The sequence below is a fragment of the Sturnira hondurensis genome, unplaced genomic scaffold, assembly GCF_014824575.4.
Source record: "Sturnira hondurensis isolate 20B ecotype Veracruz unplaced genomic scaffold, ASM1482457v3 Scaffold0021354, whole genome shotgun sequence".
Taxonomy (NCBI): domain Eukaryota; kingdom Metazoa; phylum Chordata; class Mammalia; order Chiroptera; family Phyllostomidae; genus Sturnira; species Sturnira hondurensis.
In genome coordinates, this window is record NW_028093985.1 from 24,486,590 (window position 1) to 24,512,309 (window position 25,720).

The 25,720-nt window shown below is 34.7% G+C and overlaps 1 protein-coding gene across 1 annotated transcript in view; it reads right to left on the reverse strand.

Moving 5' to 3' along the window:
* The window catches only part of SLCO6A1 (solute carrier organic anion transporter family member 6A1), a 103,535-nt gene that overhangs the window by 45,238 nt on the left and 32,577 nt on the right, over window positions 1-25,720 (reverse strand). Inside the window, exons 5-9 of the mRNA XM_037032412.1 lie at window positions 15,582-15,842; window positions 13,837-14,019; window positions 11,556-11,652; window positions 5,906-6,027; window positions 4,904-5,013 (exon numbers count right to left, since the gene is read on the reverse strand). Coding sequence (XP_036888307.1) covers window positions 4,904-5,013; window positions 5,906-6,027; window positions 11,556-11,652; window positions 13,837-14,019; window positions 15,582-15,842 — 773 coding nt within the window. The remainder of the gene's footprint in view (window positions 1-4,903; window positions 5,014-5,905; window positions 6,028-11,555; window positions 11,653-13,836; window positions 14,020-15,581; window positions 15,843-25,720) is intronic.

Sequence of the window (25,720 nt, forward strand, 5' to 3'; positions counted from 1 at the left end):
TGTAAAACTCCTGCTACGCAGTTATCAATCTCATCAGCTTTTGAAATATATTAGATTTATTAAGAAGTACTCGCCACTTATTCCTGATTCAACTGCAGAGCCTGGTGTGTGGTAGGCAATCCTTTTGCAGATATCTCAATAAAGGGACAATAAAGCTATCTCGACTGTGAGGATGCTTTACTTAAATCCCATAGAACACTTGGATATTACTTTGCAAGAAAATGTGATCAAGTGTTCATTCTTCCAAACAGCAAGTATTTGTTTTACTAATGTCAAAATTATGTCCTATTACTGTCTCTGCCTTTCCACACATATAATAACCTTATAATTCAACACATAAACATTGCATCATCTTTTTAAAGAGCTTTAAAAAAGCAGTTTCACTCAATATGGGCATCACCATTGAATTTTATGAATCAAAGTAATAGAAATATGAACAATAATGGCAAACTTTGCCCATACTTAGGCAATATCTGCTATGTCACAATGAGTTCCTGACATAGTTATTTCGAGACTCCATCAATTTAACACACAACCCAATTTCAAAGGTGTTAAAATGTGAAGGGAAGAAAGTGTGTGCCTTAGAATCAAAGAAATGTGAACATCTGCATAAACCTCAGCAGTAGTAAATGTTATATAATGTCCCCAATGGGTAGTCCTACTAGTGGTTAGGCCTGCAAACAGGCCAGAACCTGTGGATTAGGAGGGACCTGATTTACTGCTTGCCTTGTTACTTCTTGGATAAACCATGGATCACAAAGAGAAGGCTAGAGATGGCCCTGTCTAAGATTTTTTTATCAAAGAAGAAAAGGATGATTACTAGGTGGTCAGTTTCTAGTGTGCGACCTGGCTTTTTGGCTTAGGCCAAAGTAACAGACCCTGACATGGGTCTGCCTATGAGATTATCGCAGAGAAGCATAAGCTCATGGAGAATTCTACTTCTTACTCATTCGCAGAAAGTCATAGCATCTCTTGCCCTTACTTGATAAGGTATTATATCTATGAATTCTGCTGAACTCCACTTTTCCTGCATGAATCCTTTAATTATTTTCATTGTTTAACTGACTCACAAGTAAACACCAACCTAGTAGGCAAAACTGGCTGACTCCTTTATTATCAGGGAAGACATGCTCAACTTTCACTTCACCAACATGGTTTAACAGATATGCTCTGCTGAGAAACTCATCTTTGGCAAGTGCTAAAACCATGAAACAAACACTGGGAGTTTCTTTTAATCTAGTTGGCTCCCTAGAATATGGCTCATTATTCCTCTGTTTTCTTTCTGGAACTCAACTTGGCACAATGTTAAAAGCAAGGGCCTAGACGCATGGGCCTTCCTGTTGGAGCTTAATATCACATGCCTGTGTCTAGAGTTTAGTACATTAGCTTCCCCATATTTTAGGCTATTTATTTATTTATTTATTTATTTTCTAAGACTCTAGAAGCTCAGGCCAAGTTGATACCTGGAAGATTATTTTTATTTTTTTGGTCTTCTTCTTACACAAACCATTGTCAGTAGCCCTGAATTTTATAAATGTCGAGTGATTCTTTAATCGATTCCTGCAATTGGTATATACTACAGCTGAACAAAAAAACCAACCACTTATAGGACCCAGGGAAAACTTCCTGAGACAATGCCCAAATTGCACTGCCTTTTCAATTCTCTTCCCATTGTAATCTAGTCTGTACACAGTCATGTTTAAAAGTTATTCTCATGTTCAAATTATTCCCTCACTTAAAGTATATTAGTTACTTCCTATTGCCTTAAGAATAAAATCTAAAGTTCTTCTTACCATGTGCCACAAAAATCTTCATTAACATACCCAAATCTTTGCTGACTTAAAGTCTTTCCACCTGAGTCTCTTGGGCTTGGTATCTAATTAACAACTATCCTTCACATAGATTATTCCTTATCATGCTTCAGGTTCCCTCATTTAAATGTTCCCCGTTCAGTTAAGCTTTCTTTCTCTCACATCTAAACTAGACTTCACAAAGGATTAACAACTGTTAATTAGTTGTTGTTAGTCCATTTTTTAAAAATCTGAGACTCATACAAGACCATATGCTCCATAAAGGCATGGGGGTTAGTTACTATTGTATCTTCAATACCTAACACAGTGATACTACACAATTAAAAAAAAAAAACCAGAAATAAGTAAAACTAAAATAACACATATTTATTACTATGTGCCAATCATGGTTCTAAGCACCTCACATACACAAACACATTTATTTCAAAGCACATATACAAGGTATATACTATTATAACCATTTTTAATAGAATACAATCTAAGGCATATAAAATAATAACGCACCCCAAATCGTCTAAGGGCCCTTTTAAATGGTTGACTTTAACAACTGTTAACTTCTACTCATTTAAAAATTAGATGGGTATGGTTCTATCAGGTTGTAATAAAAAAATTAAAAGAATGACAAGTATTTCACTTTAATTATATTCTGATTCTTACTTGAAAGCTGAAAATAAGAATTTCTCAAATTATTGTTTACATAAAGTTCAGGTGGGCTTAAAGAAAGACAACCTCACTTTTGACAAATGTCTTGCTCTTGGCCACCTTTGGCAATGTGTTAGGAATATCAAAATGTTATTTATGATTTTCCTAGTCTTCCTTTCTCACTGGGCAGGCACCTACCATGCACCAAATGTACAAGTCAGTGACACATGCAGAATCTTCTCTGTAATTGTGCTTTCGGAATTAGGGTAAGTAGAAAGATTTCTGATAAATCAGATCTGTGATTCTGAGAGTATAGTCCTAATTTCCAGAATTTTTAAATGATTGCTAAAAATTTTGCCAGTTTCAGCTACCGTATTTTTAAGGTGAAGATTTTCCAAGTCCCTCACTCTAATATTCTAAAAGCCCCAAGCTTCTAAAATCTTTTTTTTAAAGATTTTATTTATTTATCCTTAGAGGGGAAGGGAAGGAGAGGAGAGAAATATCAATGTATGGTTGCCTCTCATGAGTCCCCTGCTGGGAACTGGCCTGCAACCCAGGCATGTGCCCTGACTGGGAATTGAACAGTGATCGTGTGTTTCGCAGGCCTGTGCTCAATCCACTGAACTATACCAGCCAGGCAAGCTTCTAAAAATTTTTTAAAGTATTAAGATGTTTTCTAGTTACTTACCAAGACAGGTAGGTGTCAGTCAAAAGTCTACGACTGTTAACAAGGCATTATATTTTTTGGTATCCTAACAATAATCAAAACACTATTTCCGAGAGAGGTATTGGAATTAGCTTATTTTTGTTTGTTGCATAGCAATTATCTTTAAAAAAAGCTAACTTATAATGTTCATAATTAAATTTTCTGAAAAGTGTTTTTAACTATGTCTTAATTTTTCACAATATGAAAGGGGTTATACTTAATTTATTTCTGGATTATTAAAATATACACATCTAATATTTTGGTAGAAAATTAAATAAAAATCTGAATAATATACAACCCATTACTAGGAATGATCTGTGAATTAATAAAAATATAAACACTTCTGTGTTTGAATGAAAGCAAGTGAAAAAAATTTGTGATTTTATACAACATATCTGTTCACTTTAAGAAGAATTAGACTAATATAATAAAAAGCACTATGTATATGTTTATCCCATATATATGTGTTATATTTTTCTATACTACATTTTGAACAAATATCTATGAAAGCAGTACTAAAGGAGAAAATCATGTAAGATAAGATTTGACAAAGAGTTTTTTTGAGTGGAGAAGAAGTTGAGAGATTATCATCCACAAAGGCACAGAACTATAAAAGTACCTAATACATCCATGAAAGAATAAGTGGCNACTAATATAATAAAAAGCACTATGTATATGTTTATCCCATATATATGTGTTATATTTTTCTATACTACATTTTGAACAAATATCTATGAAAGCAGTACTAAAGGAGAAAATCATGTAAGATAAGATTTGACAAAGAGTTTCTTTTTTTGAATGGAGAAGAAGTTGAGAGATTATCATCTACAAAGGCACAGAACTATAAAAGTACCTAATACATCCATGAAAGAATAAGTGGCTGGAAGGTTGGGGAGAGAGGGATAAAATTCTGAAATGAGGTGGGGAAATTCAGTTGACATTGTTGTGAAGGGTAAAAGAGTATGAAAAGAGTATTACTTGGTAGATTAATCTACCGAGTAATCTGGGAAATGACTAGATGAAGTCTACACGTGAGAAATACAATTCTACAGGCAACATAAAAGACGAAGTTGTGAATAGAAAACAAATGGAATGCAGAATCATTATTTAGAAGTTGGTGTCTTTAACCCCACTGTGTCTGCATTGTACACCTTGTTTCTCACCTAGAGTAACAGAGTTCTTCTCCATTCGATATTGAGATATTTTCAATAAAATAAGTTTGTTAGAATATTTTTAACTTCTAGAATTCTAAGTTATTTAAACATAATTAAAAGATATATAATGTTAAAACCTATATTTCAGCAGGAAAAAATAAACACAAAATAATATAATAAAAATAGAAAAATGAAAACCCTTGGTATCAGTCCCTGACACTAGCCAAGTTCTTGAAAATACTTCTTAGGTAAGCTAGGTCCTATTTTTCATTACCCATAAAATAAAGAGGTTAATGAAGAGGAGGGAATTTCAGGGGGAAATGGTGAATGGTTTGCAGGAACAAGTATAAAGACACATGGACAATAACAAGGGGTGGAAACGAGAGGGAGGTGGGGAGAGCTGTGGGGGTGGGCTGGGCTGGGGGTAAAAGGCAGGACACTGTACTTGAACAACAATTTTTTTATAAAAAGATTTCAAAAGTCCCACTCAGGTTTAAGTTGAACAGTTTATGATTATTTTCTTAATTCACTATTAATAAATTTTACAAGTCAACTTAATGGGCTTATTCATGCAAAATATTTTACTTTACCCAAACAGAAGCAAATAAATCTTTGATACTAGCTTCGGATTCCTGATCTTTGTATTTGCTATCCAACAAATGAACCTTCTTATGTTTCCCAGAGTTGATCTTTGCTGTACCTGTTGTTAATAAGCAAAAGAAGCTTCTGACATATTCAAATAACAAAAACACATATATAAGCACACATACACATCCTATAAAAATTTGTTTCTCTTGGAATGACAAGTGAGCTATTTTTGAACAAGCTGAAGTCAATCTAATTAAGTAAAAGTTACATTTTTCTAATAGTACTATCTTAAAGAACATTCTGTTATAATGAAAATGTTCCATGTCTACACTGTGCACTACTATAGCCACTAAGCCACTAAGCCACATAGATACTGAAAGCATCTCCTATGTATCTCCTAAGTATCTCCTATGACTGAGCAAATGAGTTTTTAACATAATTTAGTGTAAAATTTCAATATTCACATGTGGCAAGTTACCACAGTATTTGACAGCTCAGGCCTAAAATATGGAAGAGTAACTTTTGATATTACTAAAAGTATTTTGTGCCAATGAAATGTTCTACCATTAATAGAATATTTGATTTCTCTAATGTTACATGTATTTTTAGTGTTTTTAAAAGAATTTCAATAGTTACCATTTTAGCTAACAGTGATTCTATGTGGTAGTACATGTATTAAATAAAGCTAGGTAAATAGATGTAAATATGTTTCTTTCTTTGACAAAACTTATGAACTCCATATCTAACAGATTTTTAAAATGAACAACTATTAATGTTAAAAATAAATGACAAAAACAAAAAATATGTGCTAATGTAAGCCTAGTACTTAAATAAATCAGTAGTTGGCCACGTGGGGCTCATTTGTCCAACTAAACCTCTCTCTCACCTGTCTCTGCATCTTCAAGCAAAGAGAAATGCAATGCAGATATATTCTGAGAATGGAAGACGAGGGCAGGATGAGGAACCTACTGCCCCTTAATAACAGATTACATCACTACAGTCACCTCGTATGTGCTCTGGAAAGCATGAAAATGGTAGTATTGTGGACCATGCAATGACCGAGACAAAAACAAAACGAATCCACCAAGTCTGCAGCCAGTGTTCATTATTACCACTGTCTTCATCGCTTTAATAAAAACAAATGAAAGATTTCAAGTTTGTGCATTTTATTACAGACAAAGCCATAATCTAACAGAAAAAGAAACAGGGACAGAAAAATGAAACATTTTCTATTAATTTGTCCCTATTGTTTGTTTTTCTGAGAATAAATTGTTATGAGGCCTCCAATTATGTCATTCCCTTTTGTCCTGTATGATCCTAAATATTGCCCTTTTCTTCTCCCCTGTTCATTAAAGTGGTGAAGAGTAATAGTAATTTCTAAAATCTTTTTAACTCTTTTTCTCCAACAGAAGCTGTGCACTTGGAAGACTATCCCTTTAACTCTGATCTTTCCTTTAAAATCATTCTTGCCCCTTTAAATCACGCAACTAGACCTTTAGTGAAAACACTCCTTTTAAGTTATATGGCTAACCCTTTAAATCACATTTATTGTGAACTCTCTGGCTTATAATCCCTTCTGTGAGCTCTTAGACTAAGAGTGAGTTACCCTTCTAACGATCATAACTACTCACCCTCAGGATCCTTTGTCAAGCCGTTGTCTTCTGACTTCCCTTCAGTTTTTCTTGCTGCACCTTTGTAAACCACAAACCCTCACAGAGGGCAGAGTGGGATGGGAATATGAAGGATCCTGTGCTGGGATTTTTAAATTTGTTCTTTTTATTCATACTTATTTTACAATTTCAGCATTCTTTGTCTCAAAGAATGATTTTGTGGAAAATTTTCATAGTTGTGAAGTTATTTTGTATCATTTCGAGTGGAGATTTAGGAAAGTTCATTCTGCATAGCTACCATTTCCTTCAGTTTCACACACCTGTAAGACCTTGTTCAACCAGCCATTGTGGGAAAAGGCTCACATCCTCAGGAACTACAGTTTTGGAGGTGCTAGTTTCTCACTAGTGACTCTACCTCCAACAGACACCTGAGGAGTAGCTTGCTTATAGGTCTTGTCTCTCCTAGAATGTGGAGAATATTCTGATTTATTAATGGGCCAACTCCTTACCCATTGCTACACTATTCATGGATACTAATTCCAAAGTCTGGTGACACCGGGTTGCAATCTTGACTTCCGTTATCCTGTAGGCACACGTATGCCTAGAGAGTTTTGACCTCAGACTCTCACTAGAGGTATGAGTTTCCTCAACAATTAAAATTTTCAGAAATTTTGTTTTCACTTTTGAACCCAGCTGTATACTCTAACTATATGCATTATATTGCATAATATAATTATTATATTTGTGTAAGTAATTGAGTACCTAAATTGAGTTTATTTAAGAAAAATAAACTTTAAAAACTACAAAGTAGCTCTGGCTGGTGTAGTTCAGTGGATTAAGTGAGGGCTGTGAACCAAAGGGTTGTGGTTCAATTCCTAGTCAGGGCACATGCCTGGGTTGTGGGCCAGGTCCCTAGTGGGGGCCATGTGAGAGGCAACCACACATTGCTGTTTCTCTCCCTCTCTTTCTCTTTCCCTTCTCCTCTCTCTAAAAATAAGAAATAAAATTTTTTTTTAAAATTTAAAAAATTAAAATTACAATGTATAAGCAAATAATTTACTAGTATAACATAAATACGACAAATTTAGAAATTAATTATTTCCTCCCCATAAAAATAAATAGTTAGCAAATGCAATAATACAAATATTCCATGGAAAACTAACAAAATACATAAAGTCAGGAGGAATAAGCTTAATAGGGTATCTTTAATAAAGAAAATCATAAAACTTCATTGAAGGACATAAACCTAAGTGCCCATCAGTAAATGAGTGGATCAAAAATCTGTGGTACATTTGCACAATGAAATACTATGCAGCAGAAAGAAAGAGGGAGCTCATACCCTTCATGACAGCATGGATGGAACTGGAGAGCATTATGCTAAGTGAAATAAGCCAGGCAGTGAAAGACAAATACTATATGTTCTCACCTGTAAGTGGAATCTAATCCACAAAACAAAGCAAGCAAAATATAACCAGAGGGTCAGGGTCAATAACAGGGGAAAGAAGGGGAAGGATCATCAAGGGACATGCATAAAGGACCCATGCAGAAAGCCAAACGGTGATAGAATTGAGGGTGGGAGGTGAGAGTGGGTGAGGTGGGGAGAGTGGTTGGGAGAAAATGGAGACAACTGTAATTGAACAACAATAAAAAAAACTTATAAAATAAAAGCAGAGAGAATAAAGCAACATACCACATTCTTGCATGGAAAAATAACAATTATTCTCAATTTGACACATAAATTTAAGTAATTCAAATCAAAATGCTGGGATTATAACCTGAGATTATCAAATATATTTAGAAAGTAATTTTGTAAAACAGCCCCTGATATTTAATGGATAGTAATGAGTAGGGACTTATTCAACCAAATTGAAAATCATGATAAAGCTTTAGTTGTTAAATATAACTAGTTATGTTTAGTTAAGTTAGTTATTTTTATTTAGTTATTAAAACATTGTAGTATTGGCATGAAATAGAAAAACATATCAGATAATAGATTAGACAGATAAGAAAAAACCTCATACTTACAGGGACATCTAATTTATGATAAAGATGGTATTTAATATCACTAAAATAAATTAATTTAAAAAATGAAATTACCTAAAATGTCATTAGTACAATTAGATATCTCTTTGAGGAGACAAATAGAATATTGTCCCATGCCTTGTACTGTATGCAATAGTAAATTTTAATTGGAAGTTAAATTTAAACATTCCATCAAAACAAGACAAGAATGCTAGGAGAAAAGAAAATGAAAGGCAAATATTCCTAATGAACATAGTTGCAAAAACCTCAACAAAATCTTAGCAGACCTAACTTAACAAAACATTAAAAGGATCATTACACTGTAATGAAGTGGAATTTATCGCAGAAATGCAAGAATGGTTCAATGTCCACAAATCAATCAATGTGATAATAAAAGATAAAAATTATATGCTCATGTCAACTGATGCAGAAAAGTATTTAACAAAATTCAAAATCCATTTATGATGAAAACCCTCAAAAAGGTGGGTATAGATAAAACATACTTCAACATAATAAAGTCCATATATGACAAGTTCATAGCTAATGTCATACTCTATGGTGAAAAGTGGAACCTTTTCTTCTAAGATCAAGAACAAGACAAGAAGGCCCAGTCTCCTCATTTTTATTCAACATAGGACTATAAGTACCAGCCAGAGTGATTAGGGAAAAAGAAGGAGAGGAAAAGGGGAAAGAGGGTATGGGGGAGGGGGGGAGGAAGAAAGGGGAGGAGGGAGGGGCAGGAGGAGAAGAAATGGAATCCATAACAGAAAGGGATAAGTAAAATTGGCTTTGTCTACAAGAATTAAATAAAAATAAAAATTAAAAAGAAAGATGTTATGGACACTATACATAGAAAACCCCAAAGGCTGCACTGAAAAAACCTAATCATGGCACCAACCCATAACACCATTCTATCAAGCCAGCTACTTCTGGATACTGGGGGCAGAGAGTAAGATCAGTGAATTACAGAGTTATCATACTGCCACACTTTCTTTGTCTTATCATATGTTCCCTAGTTGGAGACAATATTGTATAAGAAACCACAGGAATGGACGTGCTTTATTAAGACAAATAGGACTGCATCAAACACAAAAACTACACAGCATTTCTCTGATGATTAGTGACACTGAACATTTTTTATGTTTATTTTATATCTGTATGTCCTCTTTGGACAAGTGTCTGCTCAGATCCTTTGTCCATTGTTTAATTGGATTGTTTGTTTTCTTGGTGTTGAGTTGTATAAGCTGGTCACATAAATCAAACAAGCAAGCAAAATACAACCAGAAACAGTGAAGTACAGAACAAACTGACCGTAACCAGAGGGGAGTGGGGAGGGGATAATGAGGTGGGGAATAGGAAGGGTTGTCAAGGAACATGTATAAAGGACACATGGACAAAGCCAAAGGGGAGTAGGATCCAGGGTGGGAGGTGGAGATGGGTGGGGTGGAGGAATTAGGGATTGGAAATGGAAACAACTATACTTGAACACCAATAAAAATAAATTAAAAAAGAAAAAAACTGAAAGAAACAAATTTTGGATATTAACTCTTTATCAGATGTATCATTGGTGCATATATTCTCCAATTCAGTGGATTATCTTTTCATTTTGTAAATGGTTTCCTTTGCTGTGCAAAAATTTGCTGTGGTCCCATTTGTTTATTTTTTCTTGTGTTTCCCTTGCTTAAGAGTATATGTCAGAAAAAATATTTCTTGAGAAATGTCTGAACACACAATGAAATATACAGATGATATATTACAGAGTAATACACTTGAAACATATAATTTTATTAACCAATGTCTCCCTAATAAATATAATAAAAATAAAATAAAAACTACAAAGCAAAGCAAACAGTCAAGGGAATGAAAAGGCAAACGATTAAATGGGAGAAAATATTTGCAAATTATGTGTCTGATAAATTGCTAGTATCCAGAACACATTTTTAAAAACTCCTTCAATTCAACAACAACAAAATCCAATTTAAAAATGGTCATGAAAACTTGAATAGACATTTCTCCAAAGAAGAAATACTGATCAACAACAGGTATAGAAAAAGATGTCCAACATCACTAATCATGAAGGAAGTAAAAATAAAAGCCACAATAAAATATCAATTTACACTCATTAAGATGGCCATTACCAAATAGCAAAACAAAACAGAAAATAAACATTGGCAAAGATGTTGTAAAATTGGAAACCTTATGCATTATTGGTGGGAATGTAAAATGGTGCAGCCACTATAGAAAACAGTATGAAAGTTCCCCAAAAAGGAATTACCATGTGGTCTAGCAATACCCTATTTCTGGGTATATATCACAAAGGACTGAAAGCAGAATCTCAGAGATGTTTGCACACCCATGTCAGTTATAGAAGCATTCACAATAGCTACAAGTTGTAAGTAACCTAATGTCCACTGACAGAATAATGGATAAAGAAAATGTGGGATATACACGCAATGGAATGTTATTTAGCCTTAAAAAAGAAGAAATACTGTCATATGCTACAATAGGGGTGAGACTTGAAAACACTATGCTAAGTGAATGAGGTATCTAAAGCAGTCAAACTCTTAGAAAGTAGTGTGGTCATTGCCAGGAGCCAGGGAGAAAGGGGAAAAGGGAAGACATGCAATGGACACAGCATTTCAGTTTAGCAAGAAAAAAAAAATTCTAAATATCTGTTTCACAACAATGTTCATAGAGTTAACACTACTGTACTGTATACACTTACAAATGGTCAGGATGGTAAAGTTTATATTACACGTTTTTTACTACAATTTTTGTAAAAACTATAAAAACCTTTAGTAGCAAGGTTGCCATTACAGGCGGTGTTTTTAAAATTATATTTTAAGCAGTAATGGTAAAACGTATACTTTAGACATTTATATGCATATATATGTGCACATCAGTCACATTTACATATATTTTTCTAAAAATATGATTGGTAACAAATTAGATGTCTATATTTATAAGCTAAAGTGTCCAATATTTTACACAAAGTAGACAAAAAGGAAAGAAAATAGCTTACCTGTTATCAAAAGTACTGTTCCCAGGGTTCCCATTGAGGGGTGCTGCTATGGCATAACCTAAAGCATATCCAATTGTTACCGAAGCGTGCGCAAGGCCTATAAAATGAATACTGAACATCAAACAACTGTATCAGCCAGCTTTGTGAGGAGATAATAAAAGGCTACATCACTAACATCAATCCTTTGTGCAAGCTTCCTAGCACACTGTAATAGTCAGGATTCTCCAGAGTCATTCAACTGAACAAATAAGATATTTAGAGAGTGAGATTTTAAGGATTGGCTTATGCAATTGTGGGGTCTGGCAAGTCCAAATTTGGATGACAGGCCGGCAGGTTGGAAACCCAACTAAGAGTTAATTTTACCGTCTTGAGTCTACAATTAAGTCTGGAATGTACAGGGCAGGCCAGCAGGCCAGGAAAACTCAGTTTCTCTTTTGCATTCTGGAAACATATTTATTTATTTATTTTTGAAAACCTCAGTCTTTATTCTAAAGGCTTCATCTGGCTGAATGAGGCTTACACACATTCTGGAGGGTAATCTCTTTACTCAAATTCTGCTGATTGTAACTGTTAGTCACATCTAGAAAATATTACAGAAACATGTAGACTGATGTTTAATCAAACAACTGGTTGCCATAACTATGCCAAGTTTACACATAAAATTAACCATCGTACATACTATTCAATATGTATTAGAGAAGCTCAGATACTTTAATCACATAATTCACTGTGCCATAGTTCATCTATATAGTTAATGTAATATAAATAAATGTATTTATACTTAATATAAATATAAATTCAATATACCTTCTTTCACTTTAATTTGTGGCACTAAAATAAGATGATACTTTATAATGATACATTATCATCACTTTTGCATCTTTCATTTTAGTTGCCAGAGTTACAAGAGGAGGCAATAGAATTAGCTTCTCCCCTCAGTGTATAGATGTGTGTTTTAATTACTATTCAGTAGAACCAAGTGTAAAACAATAATATTTGTTTCTACCTTCACATGAGACTAATAAACCACTGCAAATTTTTTTCTAAAAGCAAACATATATATGAATGTCATCTATTTTAGCTTATTGGCATGACTTTCCTTACCTCTGATGAAAAATTATTATTCTGGTTCAGAATGCTATTTTTAAAGTCATCTTCACAATAAGTATAGAAAACAATTTTAATTTTTCTTTAAAAACTGGTAGTTAAATAATCCTGTACAAATAAATGATCCACCAGGACTCAAAGCGATTGTAATACAAGGAAATACAGATTATTCTGAGTTGCGCCCTGGTGTTAGTTTTTGCAGGATACAGTAGTGTAAAACAGTGTAAATGGAGGATACTACACTGTGATCCATTAAGTAACATATCACTTCTCTTGTGGAAGGGATGAACCAGGTTGTATTGATTAACTGCAAAATATCAGAGCCTCCCCAAAGACTGGGTTAATGTACGGAATGAACAATACAATGATGACTACTTTGGCACCACAGTACTGAAGAGGAATAACACAATGTTTCCGTGCCCTTATAGATGGGATGGCCACAACTTCCCACACATTTCCCAAAGATTAAACATGTTACTACTCAAGTAAGTCAACTTGCTACTTTAAAGATTTTTTTTCTAGAAAAATGAACTGCAGCCTATATAATTTGACATGACACACACCTATGTGTGTGTGTGTGTATATATGTATGTATGTGCAGTATATATGGAAAGAGTAGTTTTCATTACTCAAGAATGTATTTGCTCTATATCTTTTAGGATGGCCTTCAGACAACTTGTCTATGAGTTCAAATCTCGAGCAGCTCTTTAGAACCAAGCAGCTTGATGTGATTTGAAGTTAGGCATACCAGTTAGCACTCAATCCGATATCATTATAAGAACTCACCTTTAACAGGAAGCTAAACAACAAAACAAACAAGCAAGCAAAATATAACCAAAGACACGAAACAGAGAATGGGGGGACAGTGTCCAGAGCAGAGAGGGGAGGGAATTTCAGGGGAAAAGGGGACAAGTATAAAAGACACATGGACAAAAAATAAGGGGGGGTGGAAATGGGAGGGAGGTAGGGAGGGCTGGGTGGGTGGGCTGGGATTGGGTGTAAGAGACAGAAAACTGTACTTGAACAACAATTAAAATATTAATTAATTAATTAATTAATTACAAGAACCAAGAATTAGCAGTTGTGTATCACTTTAGATATGCACACCAAAAATTAAAGAATCTCAGTAAAAATTCAGAATGGGTAAATCACATTAGAAAGGAAAAAAACTTGCCTACATAAATACCAGCTGAGTGTGTGGCGACGTGCTCATGGACAAAGGTCGTTCCGAGGGTATAGAGAGGTGCCCCTGCTATTCCCTGAACAGTCTGCCCAAGGAGGAAGAAAGATACATATTTTGATCGAAATGACATGTGTCTCTTGCAAGCTTTCATAACCTTCGTTTCTTTGCAAATATCTTTGAAGAGATAATTTTAAGTTTTTGTTAAAAGAGTCAAAACATATACAACAAATATACAATATCTTTTATGAAACATTTTACCTTTTATAAGCTATAATCAAAGTGACTTAAAGAAGACGCAGAGGAAAGTAGATTGTCCTATTTTACTCCCATGGCTCCTATTGAGTGCTAATCAAGTACTATTTTTAATATGTCTCAAGCAGTGCTTCTTCATTTCTAATCCTTTCTGACCAGGACAGAATAAAGGGAAGAAGAGAAATGATGTGGTCAGAGGGGAGGGGGAGGGAATTTCAGGGGAAGAGGGGAAGGATTCACAGGAACATGTATAAAGGACACATGGAGAACAACTAAGGGAGGTGGAAATGGGAGGGAGGTGGGGAGTACTGGGGGGTAGGCTGGGATGGGAATAAAAGACAGAAAACTGTACTTGAACAACAATTAAATAAATACTTTTTTTAAAAGAAAAAAAAGAGAAATGATGTGGTTTTCATTCCCTTCTTCTCATAAATCACCTTCTTGCTCAGTTAGATGTCCATTCAACAAATATGATGATTATATTAAAATATATTCTGTAAATTAATGAATATATTTATTTGAAATATTTATATTCTACAAACACTATACATTATAAATTATATTATACATACATGAGCATAGTATGTAGTTTATTTATTGATACAATGTCTATCAGAATATTATTTAATGCAAGAATTTTATAGTATTTAACTATTAATTATGTTAATTTAGTTATACATTAATATGAATTGTTTTATTTACATTGTAAATACACATTATAAACATACATTTTAAACATCATAAGCTTATATATATACAGACAGAGTAAAACCTTCATGCATTTTTCCATCATGTCCTGCTAAATCCCAGTTTAAAGATGCCAAAATCAGTAGATACATTCCAAAACTTTCATAAACCTATTCACAACAGAAAAGTAGTGAATAGGGTCAAAAAAAGTGCTATGAAATTTCAAATAGCCTTTATTTACTGGGAGTAGCAATAAGATTGTGGAATAAATTTTTGACAATGAACAAAGTGAGGAAGCCACCAATTGTTTTAGATTCAAAGCCCTAGGTCAAAAAGTGGGTTCATTAGTAGCTAGAAAATGTCTGATCTTTTTCTGTGTGTGTTCAGTTTTTTTTAATGGTTGTATATGTGCAGTATGTATGTGTTTTGAAGTCAAAATTAAGAGATTAATTAAAGCATATTGTTGAAGACATAAAGAATTACTGAAGGTCTCCAAAGATTTAAATACATGTGAAGTGGATAAAAGGAGATAACAATTTTATAAAATAATTTTCCCAAAATATTCTTTCTTCTTTCTAGGCCCATCTCTTACATGAAAGGGCATATGATCATGAGAAGTTGAAACAATAGGTATATATTACAAAGGAGCTACAATTATTTAGTTTAATAAATTTGGTCATATAAACAGATTCAGATGGATGGATGTACAGACAGACAAGTATCATAGTCTAAGTTCCTAGAGGCAACAATTTAAATGATTAACGATTTGAAGTATGACAGTATCATTTAAATCTTACCTTCAGTTTCAATATTCAGCTGATAATTTTCACCAATAGTGTAAGAAAAACCAAATAAAAGTGATCCAAATCCTATCAAAAAGGAGGAAAGTGTAAGCCACTTCAGTATGTTTCCTCTCCCTCCATAGTATGATATCCACAGGAATACCAGGCAAGATGAAATATCATAAGTTGAGGACAACACCATACTCTCAGTGGTTTTCAGACGGTTGCCACTCTCAAGCGTGTTGATGCTCAGAGATACGAGACCAAACACAATACCTAAAACAGAAAAGAAAAAAGTAAGCAACAACATGCATTTTAACAGACAAAATATATCACCATTTTAATCACTGCAAAGCAAAACTTAATGTACAAGGACTTAACTTTATTTCACATTGTTCAGAATGTTTAAGATTTATGAGCATACAATGATTCCCTTTTTAAAAAACACAAATAGGCCTTAACCTATATGAAATAGTTGCTAATGGAATATTGTAAAAAGCTATTTTTAAAAACTATATTCATGAGTAAGTTACTGAAGAGTACGATCTTTTTATCATCTCAGTACTAACATTTATTTTGATGTATAGTTCAGTTAGATGAGTAAAAATGAATAACAATCTAATTAATATCTACCATCCAGAACAGAAAATAAAATGTTATCAAATGGTTTAAAAAAATAGCTGAAGCCCCAACATGTAATCCCCAAACACGTTCTTCTTTCTCCCTCCGTAACCCATGTCCTATCCTTGAAGTTCACCATTTCCTAGACTTAACACTTTTTTGACAATATATACATCCTTGAACAATACTGTTTGTATTGTTTGTCATGTTCTTGAATATTAAATAAATGTTCATTCAGCATCCAGCTGAAAAAAAATAAATATAGGAAAAAAATAATCATACTAAAAAAATAATCATACTACATTTTTTTAAGGAAACTGACAGAGAGGTTAGTTACAAAGTAATACATTTGTTGGACTGGAAAGGGGAAATAGTCGTTAATCGAAACGCACGACATCCAATGCTACCAAAGTTGCTGGAGCATGGACAGCTGCGGGGTCCACTGCTGCTCCTGCTGCTCTTCCAGTTACCAGAGACAGAGCCCATGAGCACTGTGCTGCTGAGTCATCCACAGTTGCTGCTGCGTTGATGACTGACTAAATCCTGGAGCCTTCTCAACCCCAGGATCACCGTTGTTGTTAAAAATACCACCAGAATCAGGGACCAAAAAACAAAAAAACAAACAAATGAAAAATAGGCTTCCCTTTGTTTCTTTTTCAAATCTGCTACAGCTTTTCACTGGTAACACCTAGGTGAAGCCAACTGTCAAGGAAATCTGGGAAATGTAGTTTACAGGCTTCCAGTCTCTTAGCAAACAGGAATGAGTCCAGAAGGGGAGCAATGGCGTTTACGGCCAACAGACAAACAACTTGCACAGTTCACATCTTAGACCGCTCAGGATATATTTTGACACTTTCCCCATATTTAAATTTTCGTATGAAATTAATAGCAACAACATCATCATGCATCTTCCTAATGTGTTTCAATTATTCTTATAAAGACCATCTTTCTCTTTCCCTAAAAAAGGGAGGCACATAGTCTAATCAGTTACAATATCCTTATCAAGGGAATGTTAATTCTTCTAGTTTAATCACAAACATGAATGGATTTTTTACATAAAAGCTAAATTGCAAAGGTATAAATGTTATAGAAAGGTATAAAAGATATAAATAAATAACTAAGCAAAAATATAATAGACCTAACTAAATTTGTGAGAGAATTATATTCCAAAATACCATAAATTCAACTTAGAACCACAACAATTGAACAGACCAAGAGTGGCAGGAAACAATATATAAATACTTTGCTGTATCCAAGAGAACAATGTTTTCAATTCTCATTTTATTTATTCATTTTTAACAACTATTATTTTAGATGTGGCCAAGAAGGAATTATCCAAGGCAAAAATATCCTGTCAGTAACCATGTCCAGCTCTGGGGTTGGGGTATTAATTCTCCAAATAATTCAGGAATATCCTGTAACCTAAAGATGAAATTGTAAAGTTATACCACATGATACTCTTTTATAAAATAGTATAGAAAGAAAAGTAAAAAAAAAAAGTTGGCATACACACATAAATGCACACATTTGTCTGAGTATACCTAAAAAAAAAACAAGAAAGAAAAATGCTACAGTATTTCTCTAAGTGGTTTCTATAAGTGGTTTCAGTAAGTGGTTTCTGTAAATGCTACATTTATTTCTCTAAGTGGTTATGAGACATAGTTGATATTTATAACCTCCTTCCCTATTCACTTTCTCTTCTACTTCTCAATCCACATAACATATATACATTATTATAAAGCATATACTTCACCTTATAGGGCAGCACCCCAAACTTTTTGATGGTTGTCTCCTAGCTGGAGGCCTATCTGAGTCTTCAGTAGGCCATTGTAATTATCAACAAGGCCGAGAGTTTCTCATTATTGAAACATGCAGTAAGATCAGTGAGTTCCATAAACATGAACTCTCTGAATGCATTTCTTTTGCTATAAAATGTCTTCATTAAAAGCAATGTAATAAATAAGATGATCATGATGGTATATAAGGCATTTGTTAGATCTAACTGTAGTTGTTTTTGGCAGAAATATGGTGGTAAAATAATTCATATTCAAAACAAATATATGTTTCAGTGAGAAGAAATTATTGCCCACTCCATAATAAAAGCAGATGATGTAATCAACTTTCCTCCAGGTAGCTGGTTGACTTCATCAGGAATGAAGCAATTTCCTTGATTGTGTTGACTCTTCTTGGTTGGCAAGTCGGGCGCTCAGCAGTCCAATAGCCAGATCACCTCCAGTGAGATAAATCTATGCATTCAGCTCTTGTACAAACTCCATGCTTGATGCAATTGAATATGAGCTCATTGAACAAGACATACAGTGTCTGGGAAAAGGGGCTGGCTCATATTCACAAGATGGGTATCTATGTACCTAATTACTGAGAGCTGCCTCTGCAATGGATTTCTTTGGTGAACATTTGCAAAGGGTAACTCTGCCCATTCAGAGACACCATCTATCCAGCCCTCCTCGTCATTATTGGGCAATGGCAGCACGGTATCTAGGAAATACAGATACTTGAATTTTACCGCTCAATGTTCTGCCCACTGGGAGGATTTCCTGTTTGCTCAATTTTTCAGGGACACCTCTGAGTAGGATTATCATGTTATAATAGCATACTTCCATCTTCAAAAACCATAGGCACAAAAGATTATGCTTCTTTCTTAGTAGTGAATGGTACAAACAAAGAAATTTTCCTCTATGTTAGAAGAGGTAGCCCTGCATACTCTGAACCATCTCTGGTCCCTAGAGACGTCACTGAAGTGGCAGGAAAATTTGGGGTATTGAAGATATTATCTCCCAGGGCAGATGTCAGGTAAGTCATCCTAGGAAAGCTGAGATTTGATTCTAGTTAGGAGTGTGACAGCAATAAGGGATGGTGGGATGGATCATAAGGACAACCCACACTCCCTAACTCAGGTAAGATAATCTCATGTTTTCAAGCAGGAAATTATTTTTACTTCAGTTGTGGGAAGAAAAGTTACTCCTAGAAAGGAGATATGGAATTTCAGGACTGATGGTCCTCAGATTCACCAAATTCCACCCAAATGCTTTTATCCCAATTCTCAGGGTCAAACAATGCCCCAACTCTCACATAAGTGGTCTTATGAATCCATGAGTTCAACTTGTATTGTAACTCTACAATAATGAATTAGGACTGGTACTATTCAAAATATGCAGTATGTGGTTAAAAGTGATGAGATTCTCTTACAACCATCGGAGAAGCTCACACGTTTTCTAATGATGCCCTAAACTAATTTTCTTTATGTAAACTTTGCAGCACAGTCAGTCAACCCCAGAATCTTTGTAGTCTAAGGTTCCACCATAGGAGTCAACTGCAGAAGCTACCAGTCTCCGAAGTCTTGCTTTCAATAAGACTTTATCTCAGGCAACATTTAAAATAACCCTTTTGTCAGCACATGTCATGGACTTCCTAGTGCACCTTATTCCACAGGCACGGATATTGTTTTTACTGCTTTCAAGCCCAGTTAGGTCAGATAACCAATCCAGATTCCCATCTTGGAGGGCCGGTTTGTTTTGTCCCAATTCAAAGCTTGGTATGGAGTACTATATCAAAAATTATATGATTTTTGCAATATAGATCAATTAGTTTAATTACATTGGTGAAGCTAAAAGTTTAGTCAAAAGCTTTTCAAACATTTTCATATCTCAAAATATTTTTACAAGGAGTATTATTTGATACATACATTAATCAATTTCTTAGCCATGTTTCTCTCTAATGAAATGTTATGAATATTTATCTGAAGAATATATATTTTAATATGACCCCATTTATAATAGTTCTCATGAATTTAGTTGCAATCCATCAAAGCTGCTTTTCATAGTTTCACAGCAAAAGTTGCCTCAGCCAGCCTTGGTTGCTCAAAATAGACCTGTGTGGAGACTGACTTCTGGATCCTGGAAGACGACTCCAAGCCCTCGAATATTCTGCCTCCATAAGAGTGCTTTTCTATGCTTGAAGTCTTGGGCCACACAGTACCAGGTGGATCAGGTAGTTCATAATAACAGGGTGATTTAAGGTGAATATCTATTGTTGTATGCCTGAGGCTGTATCAGTTTTAATTAGCTTATATTAACAATATAATTAGGTTTTAAATACCTTGTTTGCTGGGGTGGGGGGATGTGGGGGAAAGTATTGGGGTCTGAGTAGCTAAAGTCGGTCACACAGATGCTGCATGCTACATGACTGACCCTCCTGCCAAAAATCTTGGACACTGAGGCTCAGGTGAAATTCCTTGGTCAGAAAGTCTTTGCATGTGCTAGAAAATTAAGCATGTCCATATGTCCTCCGTGGAAAAGGACACATGGAAGCGGGGGCCTTGTTTCTTCTAGATGTTATCCCATGTGCCTTTTCACTTTGCTGATTTTATCCTTGAACTTTAATAAGTCATAGCAGGAGTATAACATCTTTCTCTGGGTCATCAGTCCTTCCACTGAATCATTCAGTCTGAGTGAGGTCTATGGATCTCGATATAATAGCTAATAAATTTGAAGTTTGTTAAGGCTTTCAAATGACTTTTCACTATAGATTATAATGTTTTAATTGAGAAAACACTTTTTACAAATGTGTATCTATGAAAACCCTACTAACTAGTGTGCCTTTCTGTTTTGTACGGAAATATTTCAGCTGAAAATCATTCTTAGAATCTTTCTTTGACACATACTTTAAAAAACTCTTCAATAAGTTGTCTGTATTTATTATTATTTAAATGTTTTGCCAAAAGTAAATGCACAAAGCCATAGCCCTTATCCATTTCATTCCAATATATGAAAAAGAATCGCTGTAATTCACTATATTAAGATAATAAAAAGCACAAAACACCATGAACATCAGAATGCCAAAGATATTTGACAAAAACCCAATGCACTTTCTATCCAAATAGGACATACAGATGACCAATAGACATATGAAAAGATGCTCAACATCACTAATCATCAGAAAAATTAAAATTAAAACCACAATGACATATTACCTCACACCTGTTGGAAGGGCTATCATTAATAAATCAACAAACAGGTGGTGGCAAGAATGTGGAGAAAAGGGAACCCTAGTGCACTGTTAGTGGGAATGCAGACTGGTGCAGCCAGTGGGAAAAGCAGTATGGAGATACCTCAAAAAACTAAAAATGGATCTGCCTTTTGACCCAGAGATCACACCTCTCAGAATATATTCAAAGGAACCCAAAACACTAATTCGAAAGAACATAAGAACCCCTCTGTTCATTGCAGCATTATTCACAATTGCCAAGACTTGGAAGCAGCCCAAGGATCCATCAGTAAATGAGTAGATAAAACAACTATGGGACTTTTACACAAGGGAATACTACTTGGTCATAAAAAAGAAGAAGAAAATTTTACCCTTTGCAAAGTATGGATGGAACTGGAGAACATTATGCTAAGTGAAATAAGCCATTCAGAGAAAGACAAATACTACATGATTCCACTCATATAGTGGAATCTAATGAAGAAACTGAATTAACAAGCAAAACAGAGACAGATTCATAGATAAAGAGCAGGATGATAGCTAAGGTGGCAGGGGGAGGGGAGAGTGTGGAGGGATGGAGAAAAAAAAAGGACTCATGGACATGGACAACAGTGTAATGATTGCAGGGGAGGGGGTATAAGGGGACTAAAAAATGTAGAAAAATACAATAAAAATAAATAAATGAGATAATAAAATTCTTATTTTTATTACCTCAATATACTTTCATAATAAAAATATTCAGTGAACTAGGAATAGAAGGCAACCTTCTCAAACTGATATTAAGTACACACAGTGTGGGACAAAATGATGGGTTTACAGTTGTGAGTATATGAAACAGAGTTTATTCTTTCTTATCTTATTATTTATTAATTACTGTATTATTTTCCATATGAACAACTATAAACCTACTTTTGCCCTATCCTGTGTATGAAAATTCTACAACACAATTATAAAGTCAATAACAGAGTTACCATGTGACCCAGAAATTCCACTCCTAGGTATAAACCCCAGAAAAAAAATATATATCCACACAAAAACTTATACACTGTTCCAACTGTGTGTAAGGAGCTTGAAAATCACCACTCTGTCCTAACTAGTAACAAACTCAACAGACTGAAAAATCCACACCTCTTTGGATACATAATAGAGAGAAAGAAACAGCAAACTTGATGAGATTGTAAATTCAACTGTCATCAGAACTCATCAAGACATACATTTAAATTTTGTGTTTCATTCCCAGAAATGTCAGCTCTGGGGTTAAAAAAAATGAGAGCTTACTTTAGGACTTTAATGGGAGTTTTTGAATTCTCAGACCACAACTTGAGCTAAAAGTTGAGACCTGAGTTTGTCATTGCTTTCCATAAGTGCTTAATTAAGGTCACTGAAAAGACGCTTTCCTACACCAGAGTCTTATAGTCACCATTTCTACAAAAGTGCACCAACCTCCTGGGCTTTCAAGGTACATGCTTCAGTGGGCATTTTATCACATCCAAACATGGTGATAGCTTGATGAAGTATGATGCCACTGCATGACATGTATCCATTTCCTACTGGCAGAGAGCTCAGCACTTCGTTCAAGGTTAAAGGCATATTAAAAACAATCCTAAAATCCCGTCTTTGTGGGTGTATCTTCTGGGACTACTAGTCATAGCAATTCCATAATAGTCTGGATCCAATCAGGAGAGAGAAACTACACAGTAATTTGAACAAGGACAGTTTAATATAAGGGTTGTTAATTACAAGAGAGAATTAAAGTAACAAGGAACAAGCTGGTAAGAAGTAAAGGGAATGCTAAGGAATATAGAAATAGTACAAGGAAGAGCTGCTTCCTCTAGGGCTGAGATAAAGCACTCAAGAGCTAAACCCAGACCTTGTGAAAGAGAACACAACAAAATTTTGGCAAATTGAATCCAGTAACATGTAAAATAATAGTAATAATTCAGTAATAAGGGTTTACCCCAAGATAGCAAGATTGTTTAAATATCCCAAAGTAAAAGAATGCAATATGTAGTATTAATAGAATAAACAAGAAAAACCATCCCTGGCTGGTGTGGCTCAGTGGATTGAGCACCAGACTATGAACCAAAGGGTTGCTGGTTTGATTCCCAGTCATGGCACATGACTACTTGCAAGTCAGGCCCCAAGTTGGGGGTGCTCAGGAGGTAACCACACACTGATGTTTCTCTCCCTCTCTTTCTCCTTCCCTCCCCCTCTGTCTAAAAATAAAATAATAAATATTTTTTTACAAAAACCATAAATAGTCTCAGGAGATACAGAAAAAAATAACAAAATTCAGCACCAATTCATGATAAAAATTATCAACCAACTAAGAATAAAAGTAAGGCATGTAAATTGATATAAGCCATCTACAAAAAACCTAGTTAACATATTTAACTATGAGACACTAAATGACTTCTACATAAAATCAATTAAAATAAATGAAATTTTTTATATTTCTACTCAACATTTTTACTGGAAGTTGTAACCGGTATAGCAAAGCAAGAAAAAGAAAAAGCATACAGATTGGGAAGAAGGAAGTAAAACTGTGCTGATTCACAGATGACATGACTGTATATATAGCAGGTGACCTTTCACTTTGTGGGCCAACACCACACCCACCGGGCCAGGCTGGCCAGGGTAAACCATAAAATTTCTAAAAGACAACAAAGCAAAAATTCTTCATGACTTTGATTTCGGCAATATTTTTTATAGAAACCAAAAAGAATAAACCATTAAAAATTAACAAACTGGACTTCAACAAAACTGAACACTGCCCTAACTGGGTAGCTCAGTTGGTTAAAGCATTACCTGGATGTAGATACATGAAGGTTTGGGTTCAGTCTTGGGTCAGGGCACATTCAAGAATCAACCCATGAATGCATCAATACCCAGAACAACAAATCTCTCTCTTTCTTTCATCAATCAGTAAAAGAAAATAATTTAAAAACTGAATCCCTTTTTCATCAAAAAAGACACAAGTGACAAAAGAAAAGAAAAACAAACCATAAACTGGAGGGAGAAAGGGATGAAGAGAGGCAGACAGGCAGGTGGGAATGCACGGCCTGGGTCTTGTGAGGAAACATCAAACATGTCCAGCTTGAAGTTCAGCATAAGGAATGAAACACTCACATACTTTAAAACTTCATGGACATAAGACATGTAAGAGAGGGTGAGGGATGAGGAGGAAATGTTGCAGATTAAAGAAGTCATCTAAAATTTAACAACTAAATGCAACATGTGTGCCTAGATAGAATTTGGGGCCAAAAAGGAAAAGGAAACACTAGTGAGACAGTTGGAAATGTCTGCGTGGGACCATCTATTCCAAGTCTGAGGGTAGTGTGCACTGACCATCCTGACTGGAGGGACAGGAGGAGTTATATAGGGGAGTGTCCTCATTTGGGGAAGATGCCCGCTGGAGTGTTAGCAATAATGGGACACCATGCTGAAAAAATCTGTGTGTATAGGGAAAGAAAAGGAGAAGGAACAGATGCGATCCATGTAAACCACTAGAGAATCTGGGAGAAGGGTACCCAGGAATTCTTTGTGACCTTTCCGTATGTTGGAAATCATTTCAAAATTGTTTAAAATGTACGAATAAAAATATCAACCGATAAATAAATAAATGAAAAGATAAACTATTTTTATGAATGGAAGACTCAATATTATACTTAAACTGAGCTAATGAGCTCAGTGGGTATGAAGTCACTTAATCAGTATTGGAACTAAAACCATTCACTGTCAACCACTTGTTCAAAAACCTGCAATGGCTCATTACCCACATGATAAGGAGGTTACATAAAGTAAGAAAATGCCTACAAAGCACTTACTCATCACCCAGTGTGTAAGTGGGAAGTAAACACCTAGTGTCCTTTCAAAATTCTCCATCAGGCATTTAAATACCCTTATAATGTAGCCACAATTTATCTTTTCCTTTTTCATATATTTATGTATTGAGTATATATTTATTGACTGTCTTTTTTGCCTCAGTCACTATATTAGGTCCTGGTGGGGTGGGGGAACAATAAATAAAATAAATATAATCACCGTTTTTGATTCTTAGGTAACAGTATGTTGATCCTGTCATTCAGCATTCTGAAAAAAGGCTTTCTTGTTTCTAAACATCCCATTTGTTTCATTCATTCCTTATTCAATAAATATTCCTTAACTACCTCCTGGGATATCAGATCTATACCTATTTATCGAGGCATAATTCAAATGATTTTTCCTCAGAGAAACTTCTTTCACAATCTCCTGAAAAGTAAACTGATGACTATTTACTTGTTCCTCTCATATAATTCTAATCACATTTAGTCCTTTTTCATTGCACTTATTTAGACACAGCATTTTAGAGCAAAAAAGAGATCATGTTTGGCAAACTCCAATGTGGTGAGTAAACAGGTAAACAGGCTAGTGACAATCTAAGTGCAATGGGAGTGGAGAGGGCCTTGGTCAAGTAGGGAATGCATAACGCTCTAAAAGCATTCAAATTCACATTCTTCTACAAAATGTGTGTGTGCAAAGATATACACCCT